The sequence below is a fragment of the Pezoporus wallicus genome, unplaced genomic scaffold (assembly GCF_028554395.1).
Source record: "Pezoporus wallicus isolate ANWC-B61680 ecotype Strahan unplaced genomic scaffold, APGP_CSIRO_Pwel_v1 contig_2456, whole genome shotgun sequence".
In the NCBI taxonomy this organism is placed as follows: domain Eukaryota; kingdom Metazoa; phylum Chordata; class Aves; order Psittaciformes; family Psittacidae; genus Pezoporus; species Pezoporus wallicus.
Genome location: NW_026637053.1, coordinates 2,571,636 through 2,586,288, shown reverse-complemented (window position 1 = coordinate 2,586,288; position 14,653 = coordinate 2,571,636). Strand labels below are relative to the sequence as shown.

Genomic DNA, 14,653 nt, shown 5'->3' with positions numbered 1-14,653 from the left:
TCAAGTTACTTGATGTACATTACATTTAAAAAAGGACATTTTTGAAAGTAGTGTCCACACGGCAAGTTCCTTTAACTCCAGTTACAAATGTTCATTTGAGACTTTATAGAGTTCTCTAAGCTTGTCAAACTTTGACCCCCACTCTTCGAGGCAATCATAATTTAGATCTTCATCCCCACTACTGGAATCTAAGGAACTAAGGCTCCCTGCTAGAGAGCATTGCCCTTCTAAGCAGTAAACATTAATAGTGTCAGCTGGAAGACTTTGTAGATTGTTGTCTGCATTCCAAATGATTTGAGAAATGTATTCCTTGAGGTCTGGGACACTGATAACAGCTGATGTTGACTGGTTTTGATGTTCATGTTTTGTGAGAGAGTCTCTTTTTGGGCCAATGTGTGTCCTGAAGTGTGAAGCAGCTGCCCTCAAAGAGAAGTGGGGAATGGTATGAAGAGGTTTCTTCAGTTCATCTATATTGTAAGCATTCTGGAAGATACAAAAGAATGCAAATATCAGAGACAAACAACACAAAAGGAAACAGGTTCCAGAAATAAAACTCAGTGCAACACAAACCTGCATTCTGTGTTTTCTACAGACTGAAGAGAGGCCCTAGTTCAAAGGGCTAAGTTCAGATCATACCAAATTCCTCTGCATAGCGATAGCCTTAAGCTAAAGCAAGTACGCTGTGTACAGAGCAGCCCCCTCAAGGGTAGCCACAGACAAGCAGCATTGTGAAAGGTACAGACTGGGTTGCAACATAAGTCTCCCACTCAAGAGTACTTAAGGTAAAAAAAAAACAAGCAGCCAAAAAACAATTGGATAAGGACAGTAAGTTAAATAAGAGGTCTGGGAAATGAAGGTGAGGGGAGGTTGCACTTGCAAAGATTGGATTGAAGCTGCATCATACCTGGTCATGTTCTCCACCACCTTCTTCATTATAATTGAAAACATTTTCTCTAACATCCTCCCAGCTTTCACGCTCTTCAGGAATGTGGTAAATTCCTCCTTTCCGAAACCCTGAACTTCCCCACTGACTCCACACTGTGTAGGAGACCAAGAGTGCTGCAAGAAATAAATGACGTATTTGTTATATGTCATTTGACAAAGTATGATGCATGATCAACAAGTAGTTATATGACTCCAGAGATATTAAATCAACTCTTAGTTTGACAACCAAATTCCAAGGTAAGAAATGCATAATTGTTAATATATAAACAACTTATATTCAGGAATATAAAGAATCATCTATGTATATTACATTATAAACTTCATTAAAAGGGTATTTTACTTACCTAAAGGAATCCATTTAAATAGAAGGCATTTTGGCCAGTCTCTGGCCTTTCACCAATCCTGAGTAAATAAGATACCCAAAGTAAGTAAAACACTGCTTTAATGAAGGTTACAAATGTAATATAATCATGGAGTCTTTACTATTCTGTGTATGCAGTTTATCAATACGAAAATAGTTTTATCATGTTACTAACTTTTCAGCCAAAGTGCACCTGAAACTGGACACATGGTGAACATCTCTTTCTGCCCTACATTCTTAATGAGGCTTCCCTGTTAAGATTATAAACTTTATAGAGCAAGATCTTTCCTTCCTAATGTGTGAATAGCAGGTACTATCTGTAGGCCCCTATCTATTACAAATGTAAGGGCTCAGGGCAGGTGGAAGTTTCAGATGGATATAGCTGCACATAGATTTGCACACATAGAAAGCTCTTACTTAAGAAGGGCTGAAAAAGTTATTGTGAGGAGAGAAGTCCTAAATTTGCTTGAACTGGCTCCAAAGCAAGTAAACTCTATGTGCTGATGCCTGTCTTTAGTATTTGCAAATAAACTCCCAACTGGTGATCTCCAGAAAAAGTGAAACACTGATCACAACATCAAAGGGTAAAGCAGGCTTGATTCAGTGGAGCAAGGTATAAGATCTAAAAGAAACCAAAAAAGGTACTTGCTTTCCTACCTAGGAAGACAAGGAGGCACATGCTGATTGCCAGAATAGAGCCAGAGCTGAGTCCCATGGGTCTTCCTGCCTTCACCTGGCTAATTTCACACCATCGTCCCTTGTAACCTTCGGGGCATTGGCAGATAATCTTGTCTTGGGATTGAGCTACACAGGTACCCCCATTCCTACAGGTCCAGTATCCACAGGGTGATGAGGTACAGTGTCTGAGCCCTGTAAGTTTGTCTGTCATTTCTACTTTCCCAGCTGGACACCTGAACAACAAAAGCAGAAGATATCTTTTAGGCAAGCAAAGCACCTGGAGCTGTATGTTGTGTTGAGCAAAGCTTGTTATGATTTCTTTAAAGCAAATAATTAAAGTCTTTTCAAGCAAAGCAAAAATCCACATTGAGGAACTATATATAAAGTCTAACATAGTGAGCTAGTAGAAACACAAACATTTCTCTCTTACTGGCATGTGATCTTCTCAACATGATAAAAATTGTGGTAGGTTCCATGTCATACTTGCAGGAAAAGGCAAGTTTAGTTCATGATGGGAGATGAGATGGAGAGAATGATTTGTCCTTGGGACGCCTCTCTTTGGCCAGCAGCAGTAGGGAGTTTTACTGCTAAGAGGCAATTTCCTGAACCAAGGTGGAAGGAAAGAACTTCCCAGCTACCCCTGGATAAAAGCAAAGGCTTAATGTACCGGCATTCATATTTTCTCCACAGGTCTACACAAAGGAAAGGGCTGTAACAGGGCTGGCTGCTACAGGCACTGGAATGGCATCCCATCGTGACACCTTGCCGCCTTAGAATTAAGCCAAACTGTGTGCTTTTGCCTTCCACAAGCAGTGGCTGACCATTCAGCTGGACATCACGCATACAACCTGCATCAAAGAGAAATATATTGAGTTAGCAACTTCCCCACCTCAAGCTTAGCCCCCAACACGTATGTAGGAGACCTTAAAGCATTGTACAAAATGTAAAACATTTTTTGAAGAGATCCTTATACTACTCATTTGTTCTGTTTTAGAAGAAGAGCTACAGGATATGTGCTCATGTGCTCTGGCTGATCTACAGAGCAACAATACTCCTCCAGAACAGCTTGGTTGTACCAATGCAATGAATTAGCAGAACTGTGCTATGAATCAGAACAGCTCCACTAATACAATTGTAAAAGTGGGGCTTAATGAGAAGAAACAGAATGGAAAAAGCTGTCTTCCTGAGCCACAATCTTAAAGTCCCAGCACCCCACTCCAGGAAATGAATTGCCTTGCAAATCCTTCTTCTCCTACCAGGAGGTGGTGTGTCTGTTCCTTAAACCCTTTTGAGGCAAAAAGACAGTGAAGATCACAACATGATTTCCCTGCTTGGAGGCTTTGGCATGGGAAATAAAAATCTGAAGTGCTATTTTTTAATATCTGCAGGATACCTTCACTAGAACCAGATACAATGGCAAACAGAGAGTTGAACATTGGCTGTGAGTTCCCTAGTTGAAGAGGGGCATAGTAGCCTCCATGGGAATTCTTACTTGGGTTTCGGACTCTCCAATACACTCAAAGATGCCTCTTTAAGGCTTTAATTCCTTCATTTTAGGAACCTATCATATCACTTACCTTGGAAATTGCTCTCTGAATGATTGGGAAGGCGGTTTCCTAGCACAATGCTTGCCCACTCCATCTCGAACCATCTATTTGCACCCAAGACAGAGGTCACTTCTTGATCTCCTCCACCACTGTTAACACGCAGGGTAAATTCATTGTTGTATCGCTCCATGGTCAGAAGAACCCACTGGCCATTGTTTATACGTAATGTCCTCATCCTCAGAGAGTGATTCTTGTCCCCTAAACTGACGTTAACGTTAAAGAAACCCTCAACCACCTAGAGGAAGATGATAAAGACCTTCAGAAACAGAAATGCACTTCTAAATGTTATTACACAGTCCTGCCTAAAGAAATGAACCTGAGTTTTTAAAATGAAAACAGCACTCCTGTTTTTAAGTGCTTTATCCCCAGATATAAATTACTACAAGAAAACTGCAGGACCAGGAATTATCAACTCTTTTATTTACAGGCCACTCTTAAAACTCACATGAACCCTTTAATCAGCTTTCTTCCTACCAATGTCTACCTCTAAGTCTTCCCAGCTGACTTTCGGACTGCTCACCTCCAGTTGGATGTAGTCATTCCCACTTGCAGAAGCCAAGCTGAGAAGGGTACTGTGGGAGATACGGGTGCGCACCATCATCTGGATCTGAGTGCTGTGAGTGCTGAGGACACTTCTTGGCTCGTAATGGATCCAACTGTCCCTTCCAAAAGCCCATTCAGGAAGAACTAAGCACAACACACATAAAAACTGAAAAATCTCAGAAATTACTGCTCCCTCAGATCTCTACTGCTTGAGCATTAGCTAGTTCTGAATGAGAGAGTTTTAATTCTTAAGAAACTTTGGCAAAGTAATGAAGCATCATGGAAAACACCCCTCACACTTCTAAGACAAAAAGAACAAAACAGATACAGAATTTAGGCAGGAAAAGGACAATTAGATACTGTCTCTAACATTCTGCATGTCACAAACAGAATCATGTCAGTATTTCATGTTTTAACTAGGGAAAATGCACTGAAATTAATTATTTTCCTGTTAAGCTGGGGAATCCATATGACAGCCACCCAGCAGAGTTTGATCAAGTTGCACTGCACACTTCTGTGGAAATCAAAAAGCACTAAACCACCAAGACCCTGGTGCTCTACGCAGCAGGCACCCAGTTCAGTCTCACTACCTGACAGCAATCCTAGATCTGCTTGTTCTGAGCACAGCTTTGTTGAAAAAAGAAGTTTATTCTTACCAAGTAAAGACATAGTCCAAGTTAGTTACTAGACAGGAAGAACACTGGGGCATCAACAGCTAATCTGAGGTCACACAAGTAGAAGTCCGAAGAGTGCCGAGCTCATCCTGGGGCATTTAATCTGGTTCCCAGGACATGAAATATGAAATGATCAAGAGACTTAATTTCTGCACTCTTTTTTTTTCCTCTCACTGCTTCTCCTCTCTTTTCTTTCTTGAAGTGTGCTTTCTTTTCTCCTCTAGCTTATTCTCCTCCTAGTATTTTTCTTAACACACTCTTCTTTCTTGTTCACTATGTCTGCAGCTACAAACTCTAGCTGATGAGCAGGAGGTTTTCTTGGGACACTGTCCCCAGTTGTCTGCTCCTTGCTGTGAGCATGGCTCCGCTATTCATAAAGCACCAGCTGAACACCAGCATTTTGCAGCCCAGTATATTAGAAGGAGCTGGAAACAATCTTAGTTTTCCTATGACACCAAGTTATGAATTAGGGATTTTGAGTAATTACTTTCTGAGCACTTGGTTTGTCCCACAGTGGTGTGGGGTAAGAGCCAATACAGCACTTAGGTTTGTGAGCCAGCATCCCAAGATAATGCAAAACAGTAAAACCTAAATCTAGGCAGATGTTTATAAACCAGTATCATCTGTCCGCGAAATGTTAATACAAATAACTGAACTGTATTAACCACTTATGTGGTTATCATAAATGCTTTAAACAGTGAACTCTTCAGGCCTAGAATGTGTCTATTATAATTCTCTGTCCACCCTGTTGGACAGAGAGAGCTTCTGCTAAGTAATTTTTTAAGTCTTGTGTAGCAGATGGAGAAGGAAATAGAGGGTCTGGCTGCCTGCATATGGTATTATTGTTCCATATACAAGAAGGAAAAGTGAGCGCATCAAGCTGAAGAAATATATGTAATACACCACCAGTCCTGTGTATTAATAACAACACACTGATTCAATGCTATCTTGCATGCGCTCCTTTCCAGCTGCTCACTGCTGCTCATCCTGACCTGTAGCTCATTCAAACAACAGGACTGAGGCGCTAATTTTCTTCCAGCGCTACACAAAGCCCCCAAAGTTACAGGAAACTGGTGCTCATTATAGACTTTTAGATTAACCTCATAATTTGTATCTTGTACCTAGAGGGAGAAGGCAGATACAGGACAGGTTAAGTCCCAGTAAATGCCTGTAACTCACTTCCAATTTCTGCTTCAGAAATGGGTGCTGAAGGTATTAAGATAGGCAGGACAGAGCCAACTTCAGGCTTCAGGTGTGCTTCCCCTCTACCTGAACATGGCTGTGTGGGGCCCATGTTAAAGAAGAAGTTAAAGTATTTATTTCCTAAAGTTTGGAATTCTGCTAAGATTCTGCACTGTCTTACTGTGACTCTTAGGTTTTAATTATCCATCCTTGCATGCTTTTGTTCTCTGATACATACTTCATGTTGCTTTTGTACAGGGTAACACATTTGCTGAAGCCAGCCTGATACTATGTCCCCACATGCACCCACTGCTGTGGTCTAGAGGCATTGCACAACTTTCAATTCATTCCAGTGACAGACACAAATGCAATTACCAGAATTTTGTAGATGGAAAATTGGGTCTGAGGGTAATTTGAGGGTTACGCCCTCAGGTTTCACAGAAGGAACATACTGAGCTGGCAACCTCATCAGTCTGATAACCACTGCAAGCTGGCAAATAATACCATGTTCATTAGCTACATTTTGTGATCAGTATGATCAGAGGAAGAAGGCACAATGCAGCATGTCTCATCTTTCATCACTGGAAGATAAAATGCTGTGATGAAAAGGACAAAACAACCCATATGACCACTTGCCTCTCCTGCAATGTAAAGCAGGTATCAACAAGACCCCCATCTGGGCCATTAACTTTATTCAGCAAGAATTAGAAGGATCCTTACATTGCTGCAGATCTAAGTCATTCCCAGAGTACTGCATGATCTTATTACACTACTCAATTCAAAGTCATGGCAAATTTTAAAGCAGTATGTTTGCTGCTGTTCCCACTGATCCTCACCATGAATTTCTCCCTAGAACTTGCAGTACCTTTTTCACATGCTGGTCCAGCATATCCTGGGGAACAGTCACAGCGAAAGAAATCCCAGCCACCAACACACTTGCCATGGGCCCCACAGGGGGCTGTCCCACCACTCTGACACATTTCATCTGTGAGGACACAGCCAGGAGTACTGTTCGAGGACTCTGCAGGGTGCTCTAAGTCATAGACCTGGAAAAGGACAAGAGTATCATCACATCAGGTGTCTACAGTTAACAGCAAGACAGTTGACTACAGTTAACTACCAAGACTAGTCTTACTAGCCCTACCTTGCTGTCAACAATGACGTTGCGTATGCAGCCAACGAACCCTCTGAAGTGCCTTTGTGAACTGTGGTAAGGCAAAGTCTTCTTAACTCCACCCAATTGCAGGGCCTGGTGGCCACTGAAGAGCTTACCCATGCTGAAGGGAAAAGAAGGAAAGAAAGAACCAGTGGCATGCAAAATTCAGCAACTTGGCTGATTCCTCCCTGCTTTTTCCTTAGCTTTTTTGAGTAATTATGTTTCCATTTCTTGTTGTTGTTTTTTTTTTGGGGGGGGGGGGTTGTTTGGTTTTTTTTTTTTTGGTTGGATTCTTTTACCTTTGAGATCCCACAATCTCTCCAGAGGCTTCACAGGCAGAAAGATCCATTTGGAAGATCTTCTTAACAACATTGTCATTGTCTCTAATGGAGACATTTGTGCAGTGGTCAAGAATCAGCTTCACTTTCTAGAGAAAAACATTATTTAAAACAACTGCATCCAGAGATGTGCATACATTTTAATTACACATTTTCTTTCACTTAGCATGAGGGGAATAGTAACTAGCAATGATGGTGCAGGAAACTTCATGAAGATAATAGAACACTTCCATATACTAATCTGGAAGGCTATTGCGCATGGTGTATAACTAAGGAGCCATACGAAAGAAAGACCTGGCTCTACTAGGACCATGCCAAATCACTCACACAGTAGAGGCAAGATGGGGTTTTCTTGCACTTTTCTGCCACATTAGGACTCAGAGAGACAATCTAGCAGAGTAGATGGTCTGCCAGGCTCCCCAGCCCAGATCCTGACATGCCCCCCAGCTTGTCTTATTCAGGAGAGGAAAAGGGAGCCTAGCTTCACCAGTGTTATATCAGCAAGATGTTCTCCCTACACAAAAGCATGTCTGTCTCCTTTGTGCTGCATGTCTAAGGTCACTTGGTGGGGCAGGATTTCCTGCTCAGAGAAATTAAGGATATTTCACCCAATCAATGCGGGAAACATTTAACCAACCCCTGGATTGTCACAGCTCTGAAGTGACATAGATAGGCTCATTAAACAAAGGGATTAGGAGGGCCAGTTTCAAAATCGTATTGGACTTCTCCAGACCTTGTTCTGCTTCACTGCTTCAAGACTTAAGGGGACATCTGAGCTGACAGGCTTCAATCCTTGCTATTGCAGAGGTGGTGAAAGACTGGTTGATAGAAGAGCTCTACAGAAGGGAGAAAGGATTTGAAAGGAATAACTAGGTTCCTGCTTCCAAAGGATTGCCCATATTTACACTTGCCTTTCCATCATTTATAATATTAACATTGTGCCAGCGGCGATCTGCAACATTAACTTTTGGTGACAGCTGCAGGAAAAGCTCACCAAAGCTGTGGCTCACAGTCAGCGATGGGACACCACCAGAAAGCTCTGCAAAGGAAAGACTCTTATTGGGTATGCACTAACCATGTTCCCACTCCAACTCTGTTGAAACAACTGTTGCTGTTAGATTTTATTTGGAGGAGTTCTTTATACAGCTTAAAAAGTCCAACTTCCAGCACAGTGACACAGGACACAAATTGGGCATACTGACAAGTTATTCTGCATTCTCTTTATTCTCCATAAGTAAATTACTGAACCTTACTTAAAAAAAAACCTATCAACTGTAAGTAGAATCTCACCTTCACACAAGCACAAAGAACAAATACTCTCTAAAGTGCTAACCTAAAGCAAGGAAATCTTCCTGTTCTCCAGGCTGCCCTTGTGCCACTGGTCCGTGGTACAACAGAAGGCCATCAGCAACTTCGGTGATAAACTCTAAGGAGATGCGGCTCTCAAAGCAAGGCTTAAGAGGAGGGAACCAGGCATAACCATGGCCTCTGAAGCTGTGTTTTGTCTGCTGGCAGTCTGGTCCATGGAAATTTGCAGAACATTTGCATCTATTAAGAAAAATAAAAGCAAAAATCCTCCATCCAAGCAGAAGTCACAAAAGGCTCTTCCCACAGTAGGAGACTCCACTTTAAACATGGGAGCCCATGTTGCTTAGACCATAGCATGGGTTAAGCACAAGCAAAACTCCCATCAAAAAATGTTTCCTATTGACCTGTTTTACAAACACAATTTAGCTTTAGTTCTAGATGATAATGTGTCTGTGCAAGTATATTCTGTGAACAAATGTCAGACCCATTACAAAACACATGAAAACCTCTAATCTCTTCATAAAAGAATTAAAAAGAAACCCACTTCTAACTAGGCTTAGTTATCAGCTTGTTTAAAGACTTCATAAAGTTGACAGGGAAATCAGAGGAATCATAGAACACCAGGTTGGAAGGGACCTCAAGGATTGTCTCATCCAACCTTTCTTGGCAAAAGCACAGTCTAGACAAGATGGCCCAGCACCCTGCCCAGCGGAATCTTAAAGATGTCCAATATTGAGGAATCCACCACCTCCCTCGGGGAGATTATTCTAATGGCTGATTGTTCTCGTTGTGAAAAATTGTCCAACTGGAACATCTCCCCAGGAAAGCTGTGGGATGCTAATGTCCAGAAAAAGTGAGAAGAGTTGGGACTGTCATAGATCTTGACATCTCCACTCTTACTGCAAGCTGCTTGCTGGTTTATTTTCTTTACACTATCAAAAAGAGGTACTTGGGGTTCTTTCCTTAATATGCTGGGGATTCTGTAGAAAAGAGCAATCACAGCATGACAATAACAGAACCTGTGAGGGGGAAACTAAAGGAGTGACAGAAATGGGCAGGAGAGCAGGGAGTTCCTGCTTCCCAGAGTTTTCCCAGAGACTGACAAACCTGGGCATCTACCTGAAAATAGAGGTTTGTTTGCAAGACCCACACATGAAGTATAACAAAACTCAGATCTGCCACAGTGAGAAGATATGCAGTGATGCCTCCTCAAGATTCCAGTCCATCCTCCTTACAGGATGCTGAACTGGAAGCATTCTGTTTGCACACCAGACAGAGCTTTACCAACCTGTAGCCCAAATTAGTATCCACACAAGTGCCACCATTGAAACAAGGGTTTTTCTGGTATGAGGAGCAAGAGAGATGAGGGCTCTCCCGAGCTGCACAGCCACATAGGGCATGACTCAGGACTGTCACAGACACCAGTGAAATCCCTCCAGCTGTGGTTATTGTTGGCATATGACTCCATTCATGCGTGCTGATGCATCCGCTGCTATGAGTGCAGTTTGCAGTCACACATTCATCAATGCTAATCTGAGTGATATTTATATCCAGGATGTTTTCCAGCTGTGGAGAACAATCAGTTGCATTCATGTGACTTTTCCACAGAAAGGAAACTCACAGATGACAGCAATGAAAATACCAAGCCTTATTTATTTTCAAAACTCGTTGCTGTGCTGTCCTTCCAACATCTACCTCACCATATCCAGACGAAGGCAGTTCACCCTGGCATCTGTTAGGGACAAAGCCTTGGTACAAGTCAATTATAGCTTGAGCAAACACTTAGAGGACAAAAATATCATATTCCTCCAAAGCTGATAGATATTAACCACTGATGGTTCTGATGGATTATTTACATAGCATCTGAACTGTATTTTTAGTTTAGATTTACTGGGATGGGTGGACAGGCATTGGCCAATGTAGAAATACCTTTCCTGGCAAGAGTGAATTGGTAATGCAGCACTGCTCCTAAACATAACTCATATTTCAGCCTCTGTTTATCAACAGACACATTTCCAACAAAAAGAGTTATGTAACTCTTATCAATACATTTTTTTGCAAGAGGGACAGGAACTTCACTAAATTGTCAATGCACATTTCCACCCTGGTTTTCCACTGGAGAAACCACTCGGGAGAGTGATTATTTTACTGCTTTGCTCTCTTCACTCAGAAAGTTGGAACTTTTGACTGGTTTGTGAGTTTCAGCTGCAGAACATTCCTGTGTAAAGGACTAAAAACTGAAACATTTAAACACTGTAGAAAGGCAACAGCCAAATACATACTTCATACAGAGTTTTACAGTCTTTTCAATAGGAAAAATATGTTCACATTCCTAAAAGCTCATTATGTTTGGGTGACTAAATTTGTATTTATAGGCTGGCTTTTAAAATATTCACATTTGAGACTTCTAATATAAGTGCCAAAGGACTATTTGGCTTTACTGATTAAAACTATACATTTTTCTCAGACACTACCCCCTCAGTCATTCTAACTATGCACTAGGCAATGGATATTATCTGAATAGACACAATGAGAAGGTGCTGTGGTTTCATATGTAGCATCAATACTCACCCATGCTCTGGAGGCTGCTACATTGCCATTAAGCTTTTCTGCTTTGTAATAAGGTGGACCATAAACTGCAAACCAAACATCAACCCCTGGGGTTTGACTTGGGCTATTTAATACACTGAAAATGTGAACGTTTTCCAGTTGGACTGATATAATTTCTGCAAGGAGCTTCTTCATCTGGTAGTATTTACTCTGTTTTTCAGAGGATTGGGATATGAACTCCTCTGGAGTGATATCTGTAATAGAAGTTAAAAGCCTGACAAACATATATCTTGCAACTGTTGTAGCAGTAAAAGAGAGGAGCACCACAGAATAAAGATTTAGGTTGCAGAAAACAGACTTAACTACAAATTCAGGAGTATTTTCATTTTTAGACTCTGAAATTTTCCATGCTGCTTTCTGTTCAGGGTTTGAAGCTTTTTTTGTTTGGGGTTTGTTCTGGGTTGTTCTGAAGCTTTTCGACTCATTAATTTCCTTTCTTTTATTATTCTTTTAAATAAAAAAAAAATGTTTAAGGAGACTATTTTTGCACAGAGGTTGAAACAATTTGGGAAATTTCAGGCAGACATTTGTTCAAATAAAGATTTTTTTCTGATATACAAATTGCTGTTTTGTTAAAAAGTTGGTGTAGAAATCTTTCATCTGTTTTTCTTGTCTCTCTGACAAGCATTTCTTGCTGTCTTTTTTCTCCATAGATGATTCTTCATATGCAGTTTCAGAGGACCATGCAAACAAAGATGCATTTTCAAACCCTTGCTTAGAAAGCGCTCATCCCATGTCTAAGAGCATTAGAATTCTAAGTAACATAGCAGTAACATTAAAGAGGTAGATTTCAGTATTATGATCCTATTTCATATTGGTTACCTTTTATTCGTATAGAACCAGCATTATGGAGGGCATCATCCTTGATTTCCTTCACTACAACTTTTACAGTTGAGACAACATCTGGCCAGACTCCGTCAATGACTCTGACTCTTATGTTGTATGTTCCTGATGGGATTCCTTCTTTAATAGTCAGCAAACCTGAGTTATCATTGAGGATAAAGTACCTGTAATAAGAGTTAAGCCATGGAACAAGCTGAAAGAAGTTCAAAAGCCAAGTAGTAATTATCATTACTGATGTTTTTTCTCATCCACTTCATTTTGGGAAAGCTATCAGAGAAAGCAGATGTGTTCCCTCAGGAAGGATCAGAGCAAATCAGAACATTTTACATTGCGTTCTGTTGGCTCCTAATGACTCTTCACCAGTATATCCAGAAAGTTTTTTCCTGATTCTATGCCATATTAACTGTGTGGGGAGACTCAGGCCACTACAGCCATAACTTTGCAAACCGTGCAAACTCATAGTTTAGATACACCCACTGAGAGTGACACCTCTGTCAAAACCTTAGAATGGCACATGCACATCTCAACCCTGGTCATAATCCAGACACTTTGGTATAAATACAGCCAATACAAATAAGGTCTTAAAACCAATAGTGTCATGAAAACACCAGCTCTTCAGGAGCTAGGATGAAGGAGAATGGAAGTTAGTGGGTATTTTTCTGTAGTAGCCCTCTGATACTGATTATGGGTATGACTGTGAACAGGGATTTATAATGGTGGCCATCAAGAAATGGGAAGTGGATGAGTTTGGCATGCAGCATTATTTACTGCAGTCTCATACTCAGAAGGACTTTGGTAGAGCTACACACAAGCTTCTAACCAACAAAATGCTTTTGCACACTTGTTTTCAAAAAAAGGTGCTTTAAATACTTTAAATGGTTTTGTGTGTGGACAAGTTTTCCATACATTTCACCCAACTCCCATTTTTCTTTCCAAATACCTTGATGTTTTCCCTTCAAATTGGTAGATTTTGTGATCCCAATCATCTTCGTCAGGGGCACTGACCTGGCCCAGTACAGTTGTGGGAAGGATACCTAAAAAAACACAGCATGTAAGTGGTACAATCAGACCTCTCATGAGTACACAAACAGGTTGGCCATTCTGGTTTTACTGGTTTGTCTTAAGTCTAAAACCTCTACAAAAACCAGTTATGATAGTTCCCGAGAGAAGATGTGCATCAGTTTGCAAATACCGTATGGTGTGTCACTTACTGTGTATTTCCTATATGGCTACATAGATTTAATTCAACTGGTGACTGCAATGAAAAGCAGTGGAAAGGAAAAAGGAAAAGCCACCTTTGAGGAAAGATGTAAGAGGTATTTGGAATTACTGATTTTCACTATTTTGACTGCAGCATTTTACAGGGCAGTTTAGAGAGGAATTGGGGTTTGGCAGGATAAACAACCAAAATACCGACTGGGTTCTAAAGGGCAAAAAACAATAGCAATTTGGAGGGAATGACAGCAAGATAGAGATGTCCAAACTACAGTAACTAGGCTTGTTTTTGGTAGATGGTGAGACTTTGGGATGAAATGAAAAGCAGCATGCATTCTGCTAGTTTTGCATTCTCTCAGCAAGGCTCTCAAATTAGTATTTTTCTGTTTTACAAAAGCTGTTTCTGAAGGAAAGGCCCACAGGTATCTGAATTCACAGATCTACTGAGTAAAGAATCAAGGATCACAAAGATGAGAAAAAATATAGGACTTCACCTTGTGAAAAGGAACAGCATAAACCCTGACAACTGAGGGACTTCATGCAAAAAGGAGAGAAACCTGTACCCCTCTGACAACTACGGCAACATTCACTGGATATTTTGTAGGAAGCAGTTCAGCCCTTGACTCCCACATTATATAAATGTAACATACAGTCTCTCCTTAAGATTTTAAATAACCAAATATCTGAAGACTTGAATAGTCCCTCCCAGAAATTAACAGTACAGATGAGTTTAATCTTTAAAGAGGTAGCTAATTTAAGGTTAAAGAAAAGACCCGGTACTCAGGCTACAAGCAGAGTTACTCGGCAAATAGCAACCAGACTTAGTTTCAACTTTACCATAAGCTGAACTTGAGAGTGAGCACACAACAGGCAGAACAACGTTTCAGTACAAATAAATGTCAACAGCATCTACACAGAAGTAGTTTATAGTGTGCCCACAACAGACAATCTATTTCATGTGCTTTTGAACCACAAGATACGCAGCAGAGTAGAAGAAGAAGGAATGACCTGAGTCTACATAGCTGCAAGCATCCCAGACTCTTTTTACCTGTGTGTTTTATCTTCATGTTGTGCTTATGTGGGAACACTGGATCACAAGAGAACTGCTAGCTAATTGCCAAAGCAAGAAGGGAGAGATGTCTTCTCTCACGCTTGGGAACATTCACAGAAAATTCCCCCATAACAGCATTTGT

At 40.9% G+C, this 14,653-nt stretch overlaps 1 protein-coding gene across 1 annotated transcript in view; it reads right to left on the bottom strand.

Moving 5' to 3' along the window:
- Positions 1-2: 2 nt before the first annotated feature.
- The window catches only part of LOC130595894 (neural-cadherin-like), a 38,938-nt gene continuing 24,287 nt past the window's right edge, over positions 3-14,653 (bottom strand). The window contains exons 18-32 of the mRNA XM_057403002.1: positions 13,186-13,279; positions 12,225-12,409; positions 11,364-11,596; positions 10,081-10,358; positions 8,818-9,032; positions 8,392-8,523; positions 7,446-7,569; positions 7,135-7,267; positions 6,856-7,036; positions 4,112-4,278; positions 3,562-3,826; positions 2,652-2,832; positions 1,964-2,217; positions 905-1,059; positions 3-483 (exon numbers count right to left, since the gene is read on the bottom strand). Of these exons, the coding sequence (XP_057258985.1) occupies positions 82-483; positions 905-1,059; positions 1,964-2,217; positions 2,652-2,832; positions 3,562-3,826; positions 4,112-4,278; positions 6,856-7,036; positions 7,135-7,267; positions 7,446-7,569; positions 8,392-8,523; positions 8,818-9,032; positions 10,081-10,358; positions 11,364-11,596; positions 12,225-12,409; positions 13,186-13,279 (2,999 nt within the window). The 3' untranslated portion in view covers positions 3-81. The remainder of the gene's footprint in view (positions 484-904; positions 1,060-1,963; positions 2,218-2,651; positions 2,833-3,561; positions 3,827-4,111; positions 4,279-6,855; positions 7,037-7,134; positions 7,268-7,445; positions 7,570-8,391; positions 8,524-8,817; positions 9,033-10,080; positions 10,359-11,363; positions 11,597-12,224; positions 12,410-13,185; positions 13,280-14,653) is intronic.